Genomic DNA, 22,067 nt, shown 5'->3' with positions numbered 1-22,067 from the left:
ATTTCAAGGAACAAACTACGCATGCTTAATAGCTTTTGAAATGATTAGCATACAAAGCGAGGAATGGGATGTACCAAAATGATGAATATGTATTTGTATTTTGGGTATTCAATTCTTGTGTGGATAAAAGGACTCTGTAATCATTTGAAAGGTGCGGTGTGTATTTGGGAGCTATCCCACACGCTGCCTGGCGTTGGAATAAACATACACTTTCTAACTTTAAACTGTTAGAGAGTTTTTTGTCTGTCACAGTTGTATATCGGTATTAGATCAATATCCATATTTCTTTAATAAATCAGTTTCTCCTCGAGTCAGGTCTTATGAGCTCTCAGAGAACCTATCACATCCGAGATAGCTCAGCTACCTCGAATGGCATAAAATTAGCAGGATGGCTTCTGAGGTAGTGTTGGAAACAGAAAAAGTTCTAATAAATGGCAAAATAACAAAGCTCTTACAAAGAAAAACCTGAGCCAGGGGCAAGAGGTTCTTGCTCCTGCTAAAACACTCCACAAAAGCGATTATTTCCTTTGTTCTCTTCTTTTCCTAGTGAATTACCTTGGTGGGACCTTTTGGCCTCTGTCCAATTGGCAGCCCCAGGTCTGAGGTGAAGTCCCAAAGGTCCTATGAAGTGTCTTTTTAGCAAATTGAGGAGAGAAACTTCTGGGCTTTTTTTCTCTTTAAGCAGACAAAGAATAATTTGGTCACTCCATCAACAGGGGGCACATTCCTACACCTCACCCTTTCTATATATATAAAAAGGAAAGAGGAGAAAGGAACATGATCTGAAAAAGTCTCACTTTGGTTGACAATTTGTAGTTATGCTAATGATTTTTAAATTTGGTTATAATTTTTACTGCTTGTAAACTATTCTCTCTTAACTTTGGTGAAGTGTTTTTCCAGGTATGCCTCAAGTTTCTGGCTATATATGATTTGAACATATAGAACTTCAAAGCATTTTGAACATATGATTCAAAGGTAGGTTAATAACTTTTTAACACAACAGTAGTGACTTAGAGGACTTTTTTCAGTGCAAAACTATTTTAAAACAATTTTAACTAGTGCAAATTTAGAAAACACAGCCTCTACTTTAAGAAATATCTTCACATTAGAATATGGTTGGCTCTCACTCAGTTATTTTTGAGTTCTTCTTCTGGTGTCTTCTGCTGCTCTTGGATTGGCTGTACCTGTGGTTTAACATTTTTTGCAGGGACCCATTGAAGACCTGCATTTGTAGAAATGCATGCAAACCCCCTCCCCCATGTCACAAGAGGATGGGGGCCTGAAATTTGTCCTGTCTCTGGATCCTTGATGAGGATTGGTGGCCTTTCCTTTAGTTTCGCTTGACTGGTATTGCCAAAATGTCTGAAAATTGGTGGTACTTGCTCCATAAAAGAATAATTTAAGAAATTAAAAACATATATAGCTTTATTCAGCCTCTTTGTGGTAGATGACACTTCCGTCCCTCCCTTTTGCCTTTCAAGCATCATTTTCAGTGATCTGTGTGCTCTTTCTACAATAGATCGGCCTGTGGAAGAATGTGGAATACCTGTAGTGTGTTTGATAGCCCAGATTTTGAAAAACTGTAGTTTATTAGAAATGTAGGCTGCTCCATTCTTGAGGAATGCCTAGGGATGCAAATGCTTGTAAGAAATGTTTAATTACATCTCTACTCTTTTCTCCTTGCAGAAGCAAAAATTGCTCTTGAGAATGTATCTATTGATAAGTATGCATGTTTGAACCATGCAAATGACTGATATTCAGTTATGTCAGTTTGCCATATCTGCAGGCTATTTAAGCCTTGAGGGTTAACCCCTGTTGCTATTGCTGGTATGGCAATTTTGGCAATCTAGACATGATTGAACAATCACTTTAGCCTGATTCTAAGAGATGTTAAATGTTCTTACTAAGGCAGGTGCATTTTGATGATAGAAAGCATGGCTCATTCTGGCTTGTTCAATAATATTGGGAAGTGTATTCTGTATTAGCATGGCTAAAAACTCAGCCATGGCATTGCCTTCTGCAAGGAAACCTGGGATGCAGGATGTGAATGAATGTGTATTACGAAGTAAGGTTCCTGTCGAATAGAAAAAAGGAAGATTAATTTCTTGAGCAAACCGTATAGCTAGCTGGTCATTGGAAATCTCTTTTAGCAGATTCTTCTGCTCTCTCCACTACACCTGCAACATAGAACGAATCAGTTACTAAATTAAAAGGAAACGTGCATTTTAAAAAGACCCGCACAACTGCCATTAAGTCTATTATTTATGAAGAACCGTCTACTTCTTCAATATTTGATTCCCATTTTCTGGTCTCTGGATTTTGCCAGGCAGTCACACATTTTTTTGACTTCCCTGAACTGTCTGTGAAAAATGTAATTACATCTAGGGGTGCATGACTTCTTAAGGGCTTAGGAATTAATTTTAGAGATTAATTTAGTAGCTCATGTTTGGGATAATTGACTGATATTTTCCCTGTAAAATTTTCTAGGGCAAATTGCATAACCTCTGAATGCTGAATTAGCCATTCCAAATAGATGGATGTGACAGGCAGAAAGATTTCAGCAAAATCCTTTCCTGAAAGGGAAAATATCCTGTATCTATCCTTTATAACCAATTGTGATAGAATTTCAGGGCAAGTTTTTATAGTTTTACCCAGCTCACGAGATAGGAAAACACGTTCTAAGATTATCAGATGGTCCTTCTTCTCTGGATCCCACTGGAATATTAGACCGTGAAGCTGTGGACACTCCCCTAAAACTGCAAACAAAAAAGACAAGTTAGGATTATATTGATGAGCCTGGCATGATTGGATAGCTCACATCACTCTATCTAAAGCACTTTGGGCTTCTTTGTTGAATTCTCGTGGTGAGTTTAAAGCTGTGTCTCCCTTCAGTAGATCAGAGAAAGGAGCTAAGTCCTGTTTTGAGATGCCTAGCAGTGGACAAAGCCAGTTCAGAGTCCTTACCAGCTGCTGCACTTCATTCAGTGTTCTTGGATTTCTCTTTAGTTGGAGTGGTTAAGGAGTTACAGTTTGTTCTGTATTGTTCGCTATTGTTATTTTGCCTTTTATTAAAACTTTTTCTGTATCCTAAGTATTTCCAGGAAGGAAATGTGTGTATTTTTTCCTTCGCTGTTGTGAGTCCTGCTTTCTCCACTGCTGAGATGACCTGATCTGTTGTCTCCTGCATTGATGCTTGGTCCTTTGCTGCTACCAAAATATTGCCCATATCATGCAAGATGAGGGAATTTGGGTATTGCACACGAACTGAAGAAAGTACTTTTGCTACATACCACTGGCATATACTCGGAGAATTGCGCATACCTTGAGGAAGTAGGAGCCAATGGTATCTTTTTAAAGGGGCCTGCTGATTTATTAATGGCATGAAAAAGGCAAATCTTTGTGCATCATCTGGATGCAAATGAATATTGAAAAAAACAGTCTTTTAAACCAATAACAGTTAACTTTCAATCCTTTGAAATCATAATGGGAGAAGGTAAACCTTGTTATAAAGAACCCATTTCTTGAATCACTTTGTTAATGTTTCTGAGATCCTGCAATAACCTCCATTTCCCACTGTTTGGCTTTTTAACTAGGAAAACTGGAGTGCTCCAGGGGCTGGTAGTTGAGGTTAGTCCCGTTGTGTTTGCAGTTGACTCTTGATTCCCAGAGATTGCATTGTATCACAATGGTCTCCTGGGTGCCACGAGGCCCTCCTGTGTCACAATGGACATTTGCTTCCATCAGATTCCATTGTGACACAATGGCCTCCCTGGTGCCATGGGGCCTTGCTTGCAAGCGTTGTTTCTGCTAGGCCTGGCAATGTCCCAGAGGCATCTTGGTCATTGTAGACCCTTGGATCCATGAGATTCCATTGCATCACAATGGTCAGGTGAGTTCCATGACGCTGCGCTGTGTCACAATGGACACTGAGTTCCACATGCCCTGGAATTATCCAAGTGGCATCTGTGTTCCATAAGGGCCTGCGTTGTTCAAAACCGAAACTTTTTTCCCCAAGATTCCTTGCTTTACAGTGCCTGGCTTTCATGAGGCCTCCCTGTAAAGGTGTTGACACTTGCTTCCATGAGATTCCATTGTGCAACAACGTCCTATTTTGTTCCATATCAGCTGTTGCACAATGGACACTTGCTTGCATGAGCCTTTGAAATGTTGAATCGTCCCAAACCAGGCCAAGAGATACTTCTGAGACAAAGTCCAAGCAATGGGTATTTGCTTTATTCAGCACACTGGGTACACAGGGATCATTCCTCCTAGCAATGCACAGCAAAGGTACACAGCAGATTACATGTTTATACTTCAAGTATATTTACTGTTTTCCTTAGAAAAGTTGTGGTTATGCAAACTATTTCTTAGAACTCATCATTATTATTAGCATATGCAAAACACAGGCGCAGTGCGCCCAGATCTCACTGAGGAAGGCTCTCCATCTTCCTCAGTGCTCTGCTGATGAAGGCTGGACTTCTTCATTGCCGTGCCCTTTTACCTTTCTCCTCTAGGCATGCACAATCTCTTGTTAGCTGTTTCAGCAATATTTTCACTGGTTTTAGCAGGCTTTGTACTTCATTGTTTGAAAGTTTTGCTCCCTATTTCCTAACAACAGTCTCCTTGGTTCCATGAGGCCCCTCTGTGTCACAATGAAGCCTTGAGATTTTACTGCATCACAATGGTCTCCTGCTTTCTATTAGACCTGGCTGTGCCATAATGGACACTTGTTTCCATGAGCAGTGCCATGGAGTCACAATGGTCATTTAGGTTCCATGAAACCCCTCTCTTTTGACAATTGACACTTGGTTTCATGGGATTCCATTGTCCCACAATGTTCTCCTGGGTTCCAAGAGGCCACGCCGTGTCACAATGGCCCCTTGCTTCCACGAGCCATGGCTTGGTCCCAGTTGCCCCTGGGTTCCATAAGGCTATGCTGTGTTCACAATTGACACTTGGTTCCATAAGATTCCATTCCAATGGTCCCCATGTCTCCATGGGGCTGTGCAGCGTCACAATGGACACAGGATTCTACAAGAGCTGGCAATATCCCAGTGGCACCTGTGCGCTATGAGCCCCTACTTTGTCTAAGTAGATGCTTGGATCCATGAGATTTCAGGTTGTCACAATGGTCTGCTGAGTTCCATGAGGCTGTGCTGTGTCACAATGGACATTGAGTTCCTCGTGCTGATGGCTAGGTGACAAGATAATGCTTGAACTATGCAAAGGCTGTAGCTATGCAGAAAGTGTAGTTGCTTTGGAACAGGGTATGTGAATGAAGCATTTCTTAGAAATCAGCAAATTTAGCAGAACAAGCTAACTGCAAAAGCTAACCAGTGGCTCTTTGAGCAGACAATCTTATAGAGCTGTAAGAGGCTGTCTGAAGCCCCTACATTTGCCTACCAATTGCCACAAGGAGAAACCCCTTCCCCCCACTACAGTTCCAGCTTGGAGGGAGCAGTACCGTTACGTTAGCTGTTCTGAACAAGGCCTGGCAAGAACTTGGCAAGGTGTTGGCAAGGACCTGGCATGGACCCAGCAAGGAACAGCCTACTGCATATTCACCCACTCTCCACCATTTAAGCCGAATGAACTTTTGGGGTGACTCTAGTGGTCTCTCACTGAAGACCCCTCATCTGCCTTGTTATCACTGTGACTGACAGACGGAGATCAAAAACCCTCCTCCTAAGGACTGAGACTGAGACCCCTACCACAGGGAGTGGGGAAACCACTAATGACATGACTTGTTCTTCTTCAGTGATTCCAATGGACTTATTCTTCATTGTGTTCGTCCAGCCTTGGTGGTTTCAGTGGACTCACCTGTTCCCCCGCAGCAATCACAATAGACTCTCATTGTACTGCATGTTCCCCTGTTTTTCCTCTGTGGACTATAAATGGACCCGAGTTGACCAGAACTTCAAAGACTTCCCCTACATGACAGACCCCCATCATCCAGACCACTGAGGATCTCACCTGTGTTGGTAGCTATTCCCATCCCCCTGTTCTCTCTCTCTCTCTATCCTTTTATCTCCTTTTTGATCCCCCACTATCGCATTTACTGTTTTGGCCCCTAATAAAGGTGCATTTGTTGTGATTAACTGACAGTCCCCTGCTGTTTGCCTTTTTGCACTTTTGGGATCAGTGAAAAGAACCATCACGACACCCTGCAACAAGTGGATCGTGACAAGAGCTTGCACAGAAAACAGAGGTGAAAAATTCAAACCTCAGGAAGACTTATGAGCCTTCATCCAACCACCAGAAGCCTGACGATCAGCTCTTTCAGAAACCACGCATGTGCTACAAGGGCTTACATAATCATGTAATTAGAAAATACATTGCAATATGAAGGTTAGGAAAGTATCATATACACATTATGTAAAAAAGTATAAAATGTAGTACTGTGCAAAGAATGGACAAGTGAGTTTGTGGTGGAGCTATCCCCCTCACTCCTGGCGTTGATTAAACAAATATCTGCTCTGTAGGCCCTGTATCTGCTCTGTATGAACTACTGTTTTCTTGCCTAGTTTTCAGGCATCAGTTTGCGACACCGTGGCAAGATGGTACTCTGCCTAGCTGCAAAATCCGTTAGCGTTGGGAACTCCCTTGGTGTGCCCCAAGAATTTCTTGGAGGTATTCCTGAGAGTGCTGTTCTACTGTAAAGCCAACTTAGAGCCTCCCATTTGCTATTGAAGAGCAGCTCAAACAGGACATAGCCCTTTTTGCTGAGATGCACTCAGAATGGTGGGCTCAGTGTTGTTAGAGAAGGTTGGAGTTGCTAGTGAAGCTGTGTTTTCCACTGCGTTATCTGCTTGCTTGAACATTGGTAGTTACCAATTTCCTGCTTGTGCATGAAATCAATGCATCAATTTACTTCCTGACTCCCTAAGCTTATTTTGCTTTTTTTTTAAACCAAAAGACAGTGAAAATCAATTCAAAATTGTTCTGCATCTGTTGAATTATTCTCTACATCATGTCTTTACCAATGCTGAGGGGTACCATCATGCCAGTGCTTATATGAACTGGACTTCACCCCTCTGACTGGACGGTGAGGATTGCTGTATTAGTCCCTGGATATTAACACTGTGGGAATAGGAAAGATATTTCAATTCCAGTCTTTCTTTAAGAGATGTAGTATATAAAAAGTTCCAGCTATATAAAGGGAGGACAACAGAAAGCAGCAGAAGTGGATCAGGAAGCTGTGTGAATCAGAAAGGGAAAACAAAGAAGTGCTGTAGTGGCTCAGGATCGACCCCTAGCTCCTCTCGCGGCACGTCTAGTGCCTCCTGGAGCCTCCGCCTCATCTGAGATGCCACCTCAGCAGCCCAGCCCCGGCCAACTCCAGCACCCGCCACCAGCACGTCCGGCTCCGCTACCCCTCAGAGGAAAGGGGCTGCAGAGCTGCGGACCCGCTCTGGGCCATGCCCCCCCCTCCCTACCTCAGCTGGGCTAAACTAGGCTCGGCGGGATTAGGCTAGGCTCGGCTAAACTCGTCTGGGCTGGTCGTCTCCATTCGGCTCTGTTCGGTTGTGCTCCGCTAGATTCGGCTAGGCTCTCATTGGTTCGGCTCCGTTCGTCTCGATTCGGCTAGGCTCTCATTGGTTCGGCTCCATTCGTCTCGGTTCGGCTGTGCACGCTATCGCTCAGTCCGCAGCCCCGGCCCGGCCCCGCCGGAGGCGAGGGCTTGGTCGGCACAGTGGGACCAGTGGACGTGGAGCAGAGGGTGGCCGGTAGGCGCCGGAGGTGCCCGGAGGCCTTTCAGGCCGCCCCCGACTCTGGAAAGGCGGCGCCATCTCGCGTCTGGCAGGCCAGACGCTGGGGCAGCGTCCGCAGGGGGGGCCGGCCTTGCCCCAGCGGGCCTGGGCTCTCTGCCCCACCCCGGGGGCAAGCCGGGCATTGCTCGCCGCTGGTGGCTGCGGCGGCGGCCGGGATGCACCGGGGACGTGCGGTGGGAGTGGGGAGCAATGAGTTCTTGCGGGCCGGACTCTCGGGGATTGCTGGGATCCGCGGCAGCCGGGGCTTCCTTCGCATCCGGTGCCGGTCGCGGGCCCCACGAGTCTCTGCGGAAGAGTCTGGTGGGGCGGGGAGGGGAGGAGGTTTGCCATCCCCATGGCAAACCGAGGCCCGTAAAGCGCCAGAGACCTCGGCAGAGACAGTTGCAGGACAGCGCAGCTGAAGACGAGGTGGCCGTCTGCTCTAGGTCTGTCCTCGGATCCTGCTCAAAGACACGGCGTTACTGAAACGGGACACTCAGATCAGGCGTTTGCCGACTGGTAGTATAATTCTCTTTGCAAATGTCCCCTGGAAGAAAAACCTGCATATAATCTTTTCATAGAACAGAAAGAGATGTGGTGAGGGGTTTCAAGAATTAACCTTTGACTCTCCTGCTTCCCTAGTCTGGTGTTCAGGGAGAGAGATGTCGTTGAAACCATTCACCTATCCATTGCCCGAAACAAGATTTCTTCATGCTGGCAGGCATGTGTACAAATTTAAAATCCGGTATGGCAACTTCAACAGGTATGTGTGTTAAAGCCAAGAAGTCAGCCTGCTGTTTGTTGACTGCATGTGGCAGTGAGTTAATATAAGACCTTAAAACACAAAACACAAGCGGATAGAAAGTTCACACGGAACAATCCTTGTGAATAAGGGATGTTTTTTAAGAGTAATAGATTAGGAATTAATCTGCTCACTAAGTATTTTTTCCTGTTCAGGGGGAATTATGTTTTGTGACTGTTTAAACTCTTACTTGAAATGTAGCTTCACTGTGTTTTCACTGGGATGGTTCCAACTCTCTCTTTATTTCACAGCTCTCCCAATCTCAGTCTCACTGAAAGTGCTGCCAAGGAGTTGGAGGTAGGAGCTGAGGCAGGTCCATAGGACCTCAGATGGGTGTTAGGCTGAACAAATCATATGATTGTTATGGGATTGAGAACATTTTGTCAAATGCAGCATTTCAAGTGTGAGTAATGGGGAACTTCCCTGGAGAGTCTGAGCATTGAAAAAAAAAAAAAAAAGACACAAATGAAAAATGTTTGTCAACAAGCAAGAGTCATGGTTTTCTTTGAAATATTCCAAAGAAGCTACTGACTCTTAAAATTGGACAAATGGAAACTCCTGTTTGTTGAGCTAGTTGCACCCAATTCCTGTCTGATTCATCTTCAGAGTCATTCTTGCAGGAGCTCTTTCCCAGGATTTCGGTCTCAACCTCGAAACTGACCATCACTTTCAAGTTGTCAGGCTTGACTTAGCTGTTAATCCCTTTTGGTTTTTCAAGAGCTGTGGCAGTACTGGTGAGCTGTCTCGATGGAGGTTAATCTAATGCTAAATTGCATGTACTTTCCTTGCAACTATGGAACCAATGGGTGTTCTTTTAATGATGCCATTACTTTGTGGCCAAGCACAAACTGATGGTCACAATGGATCAGTTGTATTGTTTCCATCTTCTTCCTGAGACAGAAGAAGGCCCCTGCCATTACTAAGAAATTGAAACAAATATACTGCCTGCTTAAAAATGCTCCTTCCTATTACTTAATGTCTAAAAAACTTTAAAGTAAAGTAATAGCATTGAAAACCTTACTGAAGAAAATGTGCTGGTTTTAATTGATATGAAGAATTGCAATTTTTTTTCTCTTTTGAAAATGTTGAAAGGTATTACTGGAAAAAGTTTTGTGTTTGTAGAGGAGGAGTTTGTTGGGGCTTAACTGCAGTTGCCTTGTAACTGATTTGGGTCAATATTCAGAGAAAGATGAGTAGGTAAATTTTGCTGGAAAAATAAAATTACACTCCTTAAATTTAAAACTTCTTAAATTTAAAAGCACACCCCCATTTTCCATAATAATTCTTCTATGTTAATTCAAGATTAAGGTACTCATTCACCTAAATTTCTATGAGTCGTTAGTGCAATGCACTCTAAAATGGTGGGAGGGAGCAGGGAGAAAAAGGGGAGGAGGAAAAGCAGAATATCTAGAACCTGGTCTTCCATGATTCATGCAAAATGTAAAGTAATTGTAATTTTTCCCCAAGCCTTGAAAGTGTACTTGACAGTGGAATTGTGACTATGTTTTTAATATTTTTCCTTTGTTTATTTTTTGGTCTGTCCAGGAAGTGATTCGAGTAATCCTTGGAAATATTGATGATTTGCATCCATTTTCTACAGACCACTTCACCGTCTTTCCATGTATCCTTTCTTTCCTACTCATAAAATAAAAGATTCAATGACTTGTATCTATTAGGCATTGCATCAGTCAACATTTGTGTGTAGGAGTGTGCAGATCTTTAGCTGGAGTAGTACTACTTCAGTCTTTGCAGTTTGACATTGGCTTGAAGGTATTGTGAACACCTCAGGTGTTGCCATCACCAGAGAACTGATGTGATGAGAGTATTTTGCAAACGGCCCTGTGTTCCAAATTAGGTTTAGCCAGAGCAAACAAAAGTGTACATAAAGTGCCAGGAAGCCCACCTCATGCGCTTGGAAACACAGCCAATGCATTGTTCCCAAAGGTTCGTAGAACGTAAAACACTCCTTACAGGACCAGCAATGCTGGCTCATGGGCAGGGTTAGGTCCCTTAAGGTTAAACCACTGTGAGCCTTTGGGTATGGAGAGTGGGAGCAAGTGTGAGTGTGTGCTCATGTCTCCACAGACATGGCTGAGAGAAGCAAAAAGCACCTCACAGAGTGAACTTTACAAGAAGCAGTAGTTGAGCTAAGATAATTGGAAGTCCAGGCAGGCTTTTGAACACACAAAGCCTGCAGGATTGTCATCCAGTTATCCTGGTCCCCTCTTAAGTCTTTGAAGCCTAGAAACAATTGTGAAGCAAATGTCATCGGCACAGTATTCACCTTACTGCGCTCATGCCTCTTACTCCTGTGGGACCAGTCAGCAGATCTTTTCTGTCTTCCCTAAAGTTTGCAAAGAGGTTGAGTTGCTGTCAGTCTGGCCTGCTGTCCACAGACAGTGCTGTAAAAGCTGTGTGCAATTGCACAGCATAGTCATATAGAAGCACAGGTCTTGAGGAGTGTAGTTTCCTGGGATTTCACTTTTGATATAGAAGTGCTCAGCCATTTGAGATTGGATTATTCTACCTAGCAGCTGTACTACAGGCTCTTCCTCCTTATAGGTGTTTTATCATCAGAATGCATAAGTGGCCTTGCCTTGTGCAACTGGACAGAATTTAGTCGTGTTTGCTACATATTCGGCAGATTTTTAATTTAAAGGAACAATAACTTGATAAAAGAGATGGTAACTGTTAGTATTTCTGTTGTAGTTACTGTTCTGTAATGGGTTGAGAAGTTACTCTCCTGAGGCTTTTGTTGAAGAGAAAAGTAATTCAGTTAAATGTTAGTGTTTTCCAGTCCTAAAGGTTCTGTCAGTTTTTTGGATCAGATCTGGCATCACCTCCTGTGATTCTGAGTGCCCAGGAGTAATGAATACTTCTGACGCATTCCCCTCCTGTCTTAGAAGACAGCATTATGCCTCCTAATAGCAGGCAGGAACAAGGCCGTCCTCTTCCTCTGTCCGAAGCAGGTACATACGACAGCAACTTACTCGTGCTAGAGTCAAGAAGATAAGGTAGCCAAGAGCATCATTATACAGGAGATGCCCAATCCAACCAACATTATTAGTTTGCTCTGAAGCTCAACCAGTTCTGTCTGTGTGTTGAAGAGTGTTTGGTTTACAAACTTGTATTTCTAGAACTTGTAAGTTCATCCACATGCTTAGTCAGCACTGGGCCTGGAAGCGAACTGTGAGCTCAGAGGCCTGGCATGAGGAGTTGTCTTACAGTTGGCTCTTCTCTGTAGAGTGACAGAGTGTCTTTGTTAATCACCAACTATGAGTCCTTCAAGCCAAAAATCAGGAAATTTCAGTCCTTAAAGGAACTGATTGTATCAATGTTTCATCATTTTCTGTCCCAGAGATGTTAATTTCTGCTAGCAAATGAGAACTAACAGAATTCATTTCACCTGTTTCTCCCTGAGATCAGAGGTGTGTGAGGAGACTTATGTCCAGCACCATTTGACCTCCCAAGCAGAAGCTCCTGGATGTCAGAATTGGACTCACATGAAGGAATTGCTGTAACTGTGGTGGTTGTCATGTCAATTATCTTTTTTCCCCCATTTTGAACTGTGAAGTAAATTTAATGATGCTGCTTCTATGAATCTAAATCCTTTTTTAAATAAAATTTTAAAATAATTCCTTTTTAATTAGGAAGACTGCTGAAGAGTTTTTTTTATTTATAGGTTTGGAAGAGCCTGGCATAGTTTTTTGCAGGAGGGTGTCAGTACTGAAGGCAAGCACAGTTAAGGGAACAGACCACTATTAATACAGGTGACTGATGGGGCAGTGTGGATAAGTAAACCTGGATAAGTGTTTCCTGTAGTGTGTTACTGGTGCAGTTTCACAAGTTCATAGTAACAAGTTGTATTTGTTCCCTTGTGCACATATGCAGTGTGCTGTGACTTTTGAAGCTTTAGAAGACATTGTCAGGACTCATGCTCCTTTGAAATGTTAGTGTTGTGTTTTTAAGTCTTACCATTCTTCTCAGATTTGAGTAAATGGGAGCAAGTATCAAAGATGAAATTCAAACATGAGAATGTCCATCTCGTGCCTTATCCCTACATTTGTACGTTGTATCTAGAATTGAACTCATTTCAGCGAAATGTATCTTGTGGTAAGTCACTGTGATTATATTTGGGTAATTTCTATAAACCTCTATGATCTATGTCTTGCTTTTCTCTTTTCCTTTGCCTACTGTATCTGAATCAGAGAGAGCAAAACTGCAGGATGCCTGTACCACGTGTCTGAAATAGTGCGTATTGTCTCATATTGCTTTTATAAAATTCCCTGAATTCCCCTTTGTCTTTCCAACCACTGGTGACTCTTTAGCTGGTATTTTTATGAAGCTATGCCCAGTGGCTCCCAACCTTCATTTTTTAATGTCAGTCAGTGGGCTGGAGCCAGCACATATATGTATATGGGACACATGTTTTTCTTCCTTGTGCATGACTACATTTGTTGACATCACACTCCTTGTTGCTATTTCCCTAAAGAAATAATGGATTTTTGTAAAAAAATGATGATAGTAATCATGGTAATAATGTCTTTTATATAAATAGCAAGCATTTTCACCTCACCAGTGTCTTGTTTTCCAGGTTTTCTATGGATTCTCTGAACAACCTCAAGCCACAGCTAAGGCCTCTGTGGGACTCTACATTTAAATGGCCCTGTAGTGAAAACTGAGTATTCATACTATTTCCTGTTGTGATTATCAGGCTCTGGAAAAACTTACTGTTTTTCTTTAATGACTGCAGATAATAGGATCTTTATAAGATGGCCAACTAGTAATTTCTTAGTCTCGCCTATTTGCATTTCCTATCAAACATCCCATGTTTGGATGTAACCATGGAGAGTTTACTAAGTTCCCTGCACACCTGCTACAGTATTTAATTTCCTTATCCAGATAGTTGTACAGCATTGCTATTCTAAAATTAGGAACACTGTAAGGCACTGTTACTTTCAGACTTGATGCCTCAAATTTCTCTTGGTGCGAATTTTTCTTCAGGGAAATATGTGTGAATCCCATACATCCTACAGCTGGCCAGTATTCTCTAGAGGCTGTGTTCCAGATCTCCTTGCATCTTCCATCGGGTACCCAAAGCACAGTGAGATGCTAACTGTTCTTCGGGCCCTTCTCTTCTGAAGATACCTTTGACTTCTATAAGAGAAGCAATTGTCCCATCCCATTGATATTTGGTGTTCATAGCCAGGAATTCTGGTTCAGAAAGAGCTGTATTTGAACGTTTTCTATTTCAGTGTATCTGCAGGTCCAGACTGTTTCCCAGTAGTTTATCTTGCTCCTGAAAGAGAAATTGCAGTGCAAACATGTACTTTTCAGTTGGTTAAAGAAAGTCGAGTCTAAATATTCACCAGGTTTTAATACCTCTGTTGCAGGTAAAGAAGTGAACAAGGGCAGTGATGAGCTTGTAAGTTGTGCATTTGGTTTTGTTCTGTTGTTTAATTTATGTTGTAAGTATTCTTGAGAAGCAGAATATATGCCTTTAGGCAGTGCTAGAGTTCTCCTACCACTAGGAGTTAGTCAGGCAGTGTAAAGTCACTGAATTCTCATCTAGAACCATTCAAAGGGAGTGACATTCTTCTGGCAGTTCTGTTGGGCTTGGAAAGCAGTCCTGTATCAGGACCTAAGAGCCTGCTGTCTTCAGTTCTATGGATTTTCTGCAAGCCTGACTGAGTGAGCCGTCCAGTGTTTTCATCACTGGAAGAATCTGTGAGGTTGATTTTGTTGAGTAATGAAGTAGTTCCCTAGGTACTGTGTCATAAACAGCAAAGTTATGCTTATTTGAGAAGTTTTTGTGTAATGAGAGCTCAGGGTAGGTTTATTTTCAATATAGGTGTCTGAAGTGAATTAATGAAGAATAATTCAAATCCAAATTCCCCCAAGGAAGTGTCCAAATTCCCCAAATTGTTTATATCTCTGCATTCCTGCTATTTACATTCCTTGTCAGTCCTCTGAAAATGGAGGAAATAGGATGTCCTAGAAAGAAATACTTTGTTTAAAACTGTTGCACATAATTCTCTGGCTGAGCTCCCAGTGCTTGTTTTAGTCCTGAATCCTTTTTTTGTTTTTAGAGTATAAGCAGGAACATTTTTTGCAAAATATGAACATACATTAACTATGAATTTTGTTCTAAAATAGAAAAGTCAAAATCAATTGTTACCAATACCAAATCTGAAATGCTTTGAAGGTCAGGAGAAGAAACAAAATGTTAGAAGGTACTGCAATGAAAGAAGCAGTGAAGAGGAGAAGAGTGGAAGTCAGAGGTGATACCTCATGCCCACAGTCATGTATGGACAGGTCAGTTGACTCCAAAAGAGTCTCCCAGGACACATATTAATATTTTTAATGTCTCTTTTACCTTCTTCATCCTTCATTTCTGTGCAATCCTTTGCCCCATTTTCCTTCTTCCTTTTTTTCCATGGCTAACAGAATCTAAGTATCATTGTTCATATTGGGAAAAAAGTGGTCCTGTACTTTTCAAATTCCCATACCATTGACCAGAGCTCTGCCTGTTTAACTCCTCTGTGTTACATCACCTTTTGAGTCACAGTGAGGTGATAGCTCACCGGCCAGACAGAACAGTGGATTGGCTTGCACACCTGAGTCTAGGACAGCAAGGGAAGAACTGGAACCAGTTTTCCACCTGCCTCCCAGCCTGCTCTATTGAGCCAGCTGATAAATGCTGACCTCTTGGCTTGAGGCTGATGGCAAAATGCCTTGGAACTCAGTCTTTTCCAAGTGCTTTAAAGTCTCATGAAATTGCATGTGTTGTGTGTATACATGAGTATTCTCACACAACTTCACCATATGTTTCTTTGGTCGCTAAACTTCTCATGGTGATTCCCAAGTAAATCTTTATCTCTGGATTTTTATAGAATGGTTGAGATTGGACAGGTCCCTTGATATCATCAAGTTCAGACCCCTCCTGCTCAAACAGGGTCACTCAAAGCAAGTTCCCTCAGATCTTCAGTAGACTTTGAGGGTGGAGCCACCACAACTGTGGAGAGCCACTTGCAGTGTAAGACCACAGTTCTAGTAAAAAAGGTTTTCCTTGTGTTCAGATTTAATTTCATGTTTTGCAGTCTGTGCCCTTTGCCTCTTGTTCTGCCAGAAGACAAGAGGGTTGAGGAGAGCCTGGCTCTCTGTTCTTCATTTCCTCCCATCAGATGTACATTGGTAAGATCCCATCCAAGCCTTCTCCAGACTAAACAGCCTCATCTCTCAAAGCTTCTCCACTTGAAAAAAATTCCCCAATCCCATCGTCATGTTTGCATGTGGCCCTTTGCTGTGAGTCCCAGTCGTGTACTGGGGTTTCTGGTCCAGACTGGGACAGAGAGGCCTCAGCAGCCTTGAGCAGAGGGGAGAGATCACTGCTTGAGGGCAGTGGTTTGGCAGAGCTCTGCCTAATTCAGCTCAGGGTGAATCACTCAGCTCAGATGAATCACCCTTCCTCATGAGGGTACAGGGCTGGCTCTTGGCTAACCTTGTGCTTAGTTCTTGACTACCTCTCAGATACCCAGTGTTACTTACAGGCTGGCAGGCTTCTTTCTTCTTAGAGTGTATTTTTTTAAAAGAAGAAAATCTATGCCTGTGCTGAATCCTCACAAGTTTGTGGCGAACAGTCCTGGATCCATCAGTGGTCGGAAGTGTTTATGCTCACCTTTCCCCTCCCATGTACAGACTATATCAAATCATCTACCTTGGTGCCTTATATCCTACCCAATTCCCAAATGTGTTTAATGCAGACATATGAACAAAGTCTGAAGCCAGTTCTTTTCCTGCTCATGCAAATGTAGTCCTTTAATCCCACCTCCATTCCCCTGGCCTGTTTCTACTCACAGTACAACTGTTGGATATGAGGGAGGAATGAGCCCAGGATTCAGAATGGTTTTTTATTTCTTTTAGCCAAAGACACAAGTTGTAGATTAATAAAATACAAGGTCAAAAAGGGCTATTTCATGATCCAGTCTGGCAGTTCTCTCTAGGTCCTGTATCTTGCCACAGCAGTTATGATTAGAACAATCCGTAATTCTTAAGTGTATGCTTGAATTCAAAATCAAACTGGCAAGCACTAGCTTCAAGCCCTCTGTCATTTTTTTCCAGTTACACTGTTAGACTGAAAAGCTCATTCAGGCTGAGCATCTTCCCTGCCCCAGGAAGGAGTGTGTCTGCTGTAATGAGACCAGCTCTTTTCTTCTCTTGTTTCTGGACAAGCTCTTTTTCTCCTAAATTGTCTTGGAGGATAAGGGTTTTCTTGGGGTGCTACTGAGTGTTAAGAAATCAGAATCTCCAAGTGGCACGCCCATTGATTCTGATCACCTTAAGTGAAGCCAGGATGGTTTTTCTGCACATGCATCCCTTCATATTTCCTGATATGGAGTTTCCTCTGCCATTTTAATGCTCCATGACCAAGTCTTGCAAGATCTTTCTGTGGTTCTTTGCTACCTGCTCTTGTAACCTTGTAGGATTCACAAGGTTTCTCAGTTACCTACTCATTTCCCTTTAACTGCTTCTTTGTCATCATAGAAAAGCAGAATGAGTGCATATTTTCATTTTTAAGGAACACTGAAACATGAGTACAAATATAGATTAAGGGTATATATCTTGTTGAGTAGAGTCCTACTAAAGTCCTGGTTTCTAGTGAAGTACTTGGAGTGACTGCTTCCTTTTTGAGACTTTTTGTAAACTCAGTTTTTACTTACTTATCTTTAGAACTGGAGCTGACTGTGTTCACCACATGAATAAAGCAGAGCAAGGATTTGAAAAGGTAAGCTACAGACTATTCAGAAACAGACAGCAGCACCTATTTAGTCCTGGACCCTTACAGTGGCAAGCATAAAAATGCCTGCAGGTAATTTGTCCCTTTTTTTGCCCTGCATCACCTTCATAATTTTTGACATTTTTGACTCCTCACCAGACTTAGTAAAGGGACGAGTTACATTTTTTTTGAGATGACACAAACTTTTCTGATTGTCAAGCTACAAGCTCGGGAGGTAAGCTCAGCCTCTGAGAGGTGAGCCTGAGGGATGCCCTGCCTTTTCTCCAGGACTCCAGTCCTCTGTTGTCTCACATGCCCTTTTATGAAGAACTCCACAAAGCGCCAAAAAGTGAGTGCTGGCATCTTGTCACTGGCTTTGCTGTGACAATGTGCCACTCCCCACCAGTGTCCCTCTCTCTGCTGATGGCCATGCAGGCATCACCCTGTTCCTGAAACAGTGCCGTGCTATTTCTCACTATGTCACCAGAAGGCAGATTCATGACATGATTGTTCCATAGGGATTGGCTGTTGCTCTCTGTTCTCCAAAGACCCTGTTAGGAGGAGAAGATTCTTTTTCTTCTAGCCCACAGGCTCCAAGCCTGCTCAGATAGAGCTGCTCTTAGTCACACCCTAACACCTGTGTCCTTCTGGATGTTGCACACCCTCCTAAATGCACTTAATATATTTTGTGGATACCCATTCTAAGTTTAATTCAAATCCCTACCACACTATGACCTTTCTGGCTTTGTCCCCACCTCTTTTTGGAAGAGAGTTTTTTCCAAGGAGGCAAACACATTTCTCTTGGATTTGCTTACAAAAGAAGCCCAAAACATTCTTTCTGAATAGGGTTTTTTGACAAGTTTGTTGGATTTGCAGGATAGGAAGAAGACTGCCTAGTAACTCCTTGGGAGCATTCAGTAAAGAATAACTTACCTAAAACAAGCAGGTTTATTTGTCTCTAAAACTTGTATCCTTTTTTTTCCCCCCCTCTGCTTATCTTTGCAGTATAAGTGACTGGTCTCTACACATGCCCTCTCTGGTTTCTTTCCTCAGGTACTCCAAACACTGTTGGTGAGATAAGGATCATTTTCTGAAAGATGCTTTTTTATTCTCCATTTTGCTATAATCAATGTCTCAGAATTCCTCTGTTGATTGTACAGTTTTCAAGACATTAGAGTCTTTGAATGCTGGAGCTCCAGGTTAGCAGCTTGGACCCTGAGAAACAGTATGACAGGTGGCAGAGGTTACTCTTAAGTTCTTCTTGTGTTAACTAATGTGGGAGGGCATGTCTTGAGTGTTTTCCGGGTAAACTGGAACTGTGATGCAAAAATAACTCAGCAAATACCAACTCAGGTGAGAAGAACCTTCTCTGGAACAGCTGCTTGTGACATCATGACTTGTCCTTGAAATTCCACTAGTTAAGGCACTGTTAAACTGAGAGGGTTGTCTGGACACAGACTGTTCTGTTGATGAACACCAGATCAGGTGTCACGAGTACTGTGTGAAATCATGGGCAGAAGTCCTCTTAGTAAGTCCTAACATGCATTTTTAGAAGATGAAAGCCAAGTATTTCTGTGACGTGCTTTCCATTTGGGTTTTGTTTGTTTTTTTCTTTTAATTCAGGTTGAGAAGAAAGATTAGGTTTAGGATAAAAACATGTCAGTAGCTCCTGTACTTTATCGGAGCTTTTCTGGTTGTTCTTGCAAGGCTCTTTCTCAGTTTATCAACAGTGTATGGCTTTGGTTTCAAATCCATATGGTATTATAAAATACTTCTCAAAAAGGGAAGGGTTTCATTAAACAGGAAGGAAATCTGTCTATGTAGTGCCTGTGGGATTGACTTAGGGACGTTGGATTCGGAATGATTTTTGTTCGGAGGAACAAAAATGCCACAGGCACATGACTGTTCAACGAATTGCCTTTTCAGCTGTCATCCAAATGTCTCCCAGGCCTGTGATGGTGACATCTGATCAGGATGAATGTGGTCAAACCTGCATGTCTTTTTCCTTACACAGTGCACTGGTGAGAGTCAAAGAAAGAAAGAGACTCAGTCTGTCACTCCAGAGAATTTTCCTAACTTAGTTAATGCTCTCAGACTAAATTGCAAAGATCTCAGGCCATCAGAGGTTTGGAATTTTGTGTTAACCTGAGCTTAGATGTGGCATTTGGGGACATGGTTTAGTGATGGCCTTGGCAGTGCCAGGTTAGCAGTTGGAGTCAATCTTGCAGGGCTTTTCCAACCTAAACGGTTCTGAGATTAGTGCAAGGCAAACACCATTAGGACCTGTCATTGTTTTAGGGTTTACTCTCTTTTAGAAGCTTACCTGCTGATTTTGCTGTGTTTCTATATGCTTATTTTGTTTTCTGTGGTACTTTGTGTTGCTGTTCACCTTCCTAATGGGTATTCCTGGCCCAACTCTTGCTTCTGGAACTTTTCATTTTTATCCCTTCCAAATTAAGTCTGTGTCCCAGGACTGTCTTAGAAGGGCGAATGTCCAGGGGCCTGCACTGTCCAGGGGCTGTAGTTTCCCACAGTTCTTCTGTTCATGTTTTTTGAAATCTCTGCCTATTCCATAGGTACTATTAGTTCACTATCTGGTATGCAAAAATCTTCTAAATAAATTACAGCTTTATGTTATGTCCTGATGAATGAAGTGGAAAAATACCTTGGTGAAGAAAGTCCTTGTCATAACAGAAAAAAATCCCTAAATGAAACCACACAGCAAAGAGTGTAGACCTTGCTTTTTAATACTTTTAGGAAGGAAGCTAACAAAAATCTCTGTACAATAGCATTTACCATTATGTAACAGTTCTTGGGTTCCTTTTCCTTTTAGAATTCCTCCAAAGCAAATGAGCTTGAGTTCAGCCCAGCATCCCTTACTAAAGACTGTGACCAACTGAATTTCTGTGAGTAAGGAATTCCTGGTTTCCACAGAGTTTCATTCCCCTGGATACGCAGGGAGTGTGTAGAGAGCAAGGCTGTGGTTTTGTTCTTGCTGCTGTTTCTTACAGGGGGGCCTGTGGAACTTGCCCTTGAACAAAAAAGAGCAGCCAGTCAGGCCGAGGGTGCAGTGCAGCTGCTGCAGCAAATGGACCAAACAGGAAAGAAAGGAAACATGAAGTCAGAAGGAAGAGGTCTTTCACAGTTCTGGAGAAGGTACTAATCCTGCACTGATGAGCAGAGGCGGTCCTGGCTCTGTCCAAGACTGTGTCAAAGGCTGATTCTGGCTGTGCCAGGTTGTTCTCCATAATTTTGAAGGATGGAAACATCTTTTCTGTGGTTAAACCAAAGTCTCCCAAGGAAAAAAAAAAAAGGGATGTCATTTTATCTCATGCTAAGGGGCAGCATTACCACTAAATGTTCCTCTTCTGAGTTGTCTTTGGGAAAAAACTCCTGATGAGAGAGGGTCACTGAACCTCCATCACAGCCCTTATACAAAGTGGCTTCTCTCAGCTGAGAAGTGCCAGCTAAAAGGGTCTTCCCAGATGGCTCTTCAGTCCCATTAAGATGCATGTGACCTTTATTTGGCCATTGAGCAAATCTGGATTTTGTAACTCTGACTCCCAAAGGCACCATTTTAAATGGAAATCAGTGTCACTGTTCAGACATCTGCTGGCTGCCAAAGGAGTTCTCTCATGCTGCTCTGAGACTGGATCCTGTGGGTGCCATCCATCACTGCACAGAACTAGATGGATATTGGCAGCTGCTGTTTTTTGTTACTTTTTTTAAAAAATAAAACTCCTTGTTAATTGTAATGTGTGTCATTCCTTTAATGACTGAGACCAGACCATTAGTGCACAAGTGCATTAGATCCTGTGGGTGCCGTCCATCACTGCACAGAACCAGATGGATATTGGCAGCTGCTGTTTTTTGTTTTTTTTTTTTTTTTAATAAAACTCCTTGCTAATTGTAATGTGTGCCATTTCTTTAATGACTGAGACCAGACCATTAGTGCACAATTTACTCATTGTTTCCTCTATTTTTTTCAGTTTCCCTCTGTATTGTTTTGTACTGGCATTGTGTCCTTCTGTTAGACAGAAATTAGCTTTTTTCCTGATATTCAGAAAAGTATTTTAAGTCTAATGTGCTCTTCTTGTTGTTACTGTTTCCCCAGCATCATCTTTTCGCCACTACAACATCTTTTTGGTGGAAAAAAACTGACCTGGAAGTACTAATCGTTGTGGAAAGGTAGATTTGTAGTATGACTGTTGGGTTGCACTGTTTCTTCTGTAATTCAGCTTTTCACATTGATTGTCTCAGCTATTAAATGCTTTAAACTAAATTCTACTTTGCTAATGTTTTCAAAGCAATCTTATGAAGATGTTGGGTTAGAACAACATGTTGGGTTTTTCTTCACATCTTAGAGGTTTTGGAATAGAGCAAGAAACTTGCTTTTAAGTTTTTAATACTTAAGTGTCATAAATTGTGAATTTCACGTTATGTGGTATTCTAATAAAACAAGCATAAGTTTGGAGCTGTGTGTTATTTTAATCAGACTTACCCATGCAGAAGATACTCTTTCCCTCAAAGAAGCAGCAGAGGTTTCTAGTATTAGATGGACTCCAGTACTATGTTTCACAGCTTTAAAAATGTCAAAATTATGGATAAACATTTTGCATTAGATATTGCCACTACACTGCAACTTGGGTAATTATTTATGCATTCAATATGTAATGGGATGAGGTTGGAATTGAAGATTTCAGACATGCCAAGGCCATGCTCAGGCAGCTTTTGTTGC

The 22,067-nt window shown here is 42.3% G+C and overlaps 1 protein-coding gene and 2 long non-coding RNA genes across 4 annotated transcripts; 2 read left to right on the top strand and 1 right to left on the bottom strand.

Annotated features, from left to right (window-relative positions):
* Nucleotides 1-1,407: 1,407 nt before the first annotated feature.
* LOC128794206 (uncharacterized) lies at nt 1,408-3,769 on the bottom strand. The gene is made up of 3 exons (XR_008433024.1): nt 3,322-3,769; nt 2,652-2,756; nt 1,408-2,177 (listed from the first exon to the last, which is right to left on the bottom strand). It is a non-coding gene; the product is annotated as an uncharacterized LOC128794206 (long non-coding RNA).
* Nucleotides 3,770-4,616: 847 nt separating this feature from the next.
* LOC128794207 (uncharacterized) lies at nt 4,617-6,098 on the top strand. Its single transcript, XR_008433025.1, has 2 exons — nt 4,617-5,267; nt 5,442-6,098. It is a non-coding gene; the product is annotated as an uncharacterized LOC128794207 (long non-coding RNA).
* A 1,389-nt stretch (nt 6,099-7,487) lies between these two features.
* On the top strand, nt 7,488-21,803 carry MAJIN (membrane anchored junction protein). Of its 2 annotated transcripts, XM_053953757.1 has the most exons (12): nt 7,488-7,727; nt 8,198-8,270; nt 8,394-8,514; nt 8,805-8,850; nt 10,099-10,174; nt 12,541-12,666; nt 13,947-13,978; nt 14,759-14,868; nt 17,284-17,338; nt 20,163-20,235; nt 20,341-20,485; nt 21,444-21,803. In XM_053953757.1, the coding sequence occupies exons 3-12, from the start codon at nt 8,414-8,416 to the stop codon at nt 21,502-21,504; spliced, it is 825 nt and encodes a 274-aa protein (XP_053809732.1). In that variant the 5' UTR covers nt 7,488-7,727; nt 8,198-8,270; nt 8,394-8,413; the 3' UTR covers nt 21,505-21,803. The 2 variants fall into 2 exon arrangements, with proteins under 2 accessions (XP_053809732.1, XP_053809733.1); XM_053953758.1 differs by lacking the exon at nt 8,198-8,270.
* Nucleotides 21,804-22,067: the final 264 nt, after the last annotated feature.

This window comes from Vidua chalybeata, chromosome 12 (genome assembly GCF_026979565.1).
Source record: "Vidua chalybeata isolate OUT-0048 chromosome 12, bVidCha1 merged haplotype, whole genome shotgun sequence".
In the NCBI taxonomy this organism is placed as follows: Eukaryota; Metazoa; Chordata; class Aves; order Passeriformes; family Viduidae; genus Vidua; species Vidua chalybeata.
The sequence above is the reverse complement of the archived record's forward strand: the minus strand, read 5'-3'. Positions and strand labels throughout refer to the sequence as shown.

Excerpts from the sequence above, each read along its gene's own strand:
- MAJIN (XM_053953758.1), top strand. The coding sequence starts at position 8,414 with ATGTCGTTGAAACCATTCACCTATCCATTGCCCGAAACAAGATTTCTT. Across the intron at positions 17,339-20,162 it reads CAGAGCAAGGATTTGAAAAG|AATTCCTCCAAAGCAAATGA; the intron begins GTAAGCTACAGA and ends TTTTCCTTTTAG. Across the intron at positions 20,236-20,340 it reads CTGTGACCAACTGAATTTCT|GGGGGCCTGTGGAACTTGCC; the intron begins GTGAGTAAGGAA and ends TGTTTCTTACAG.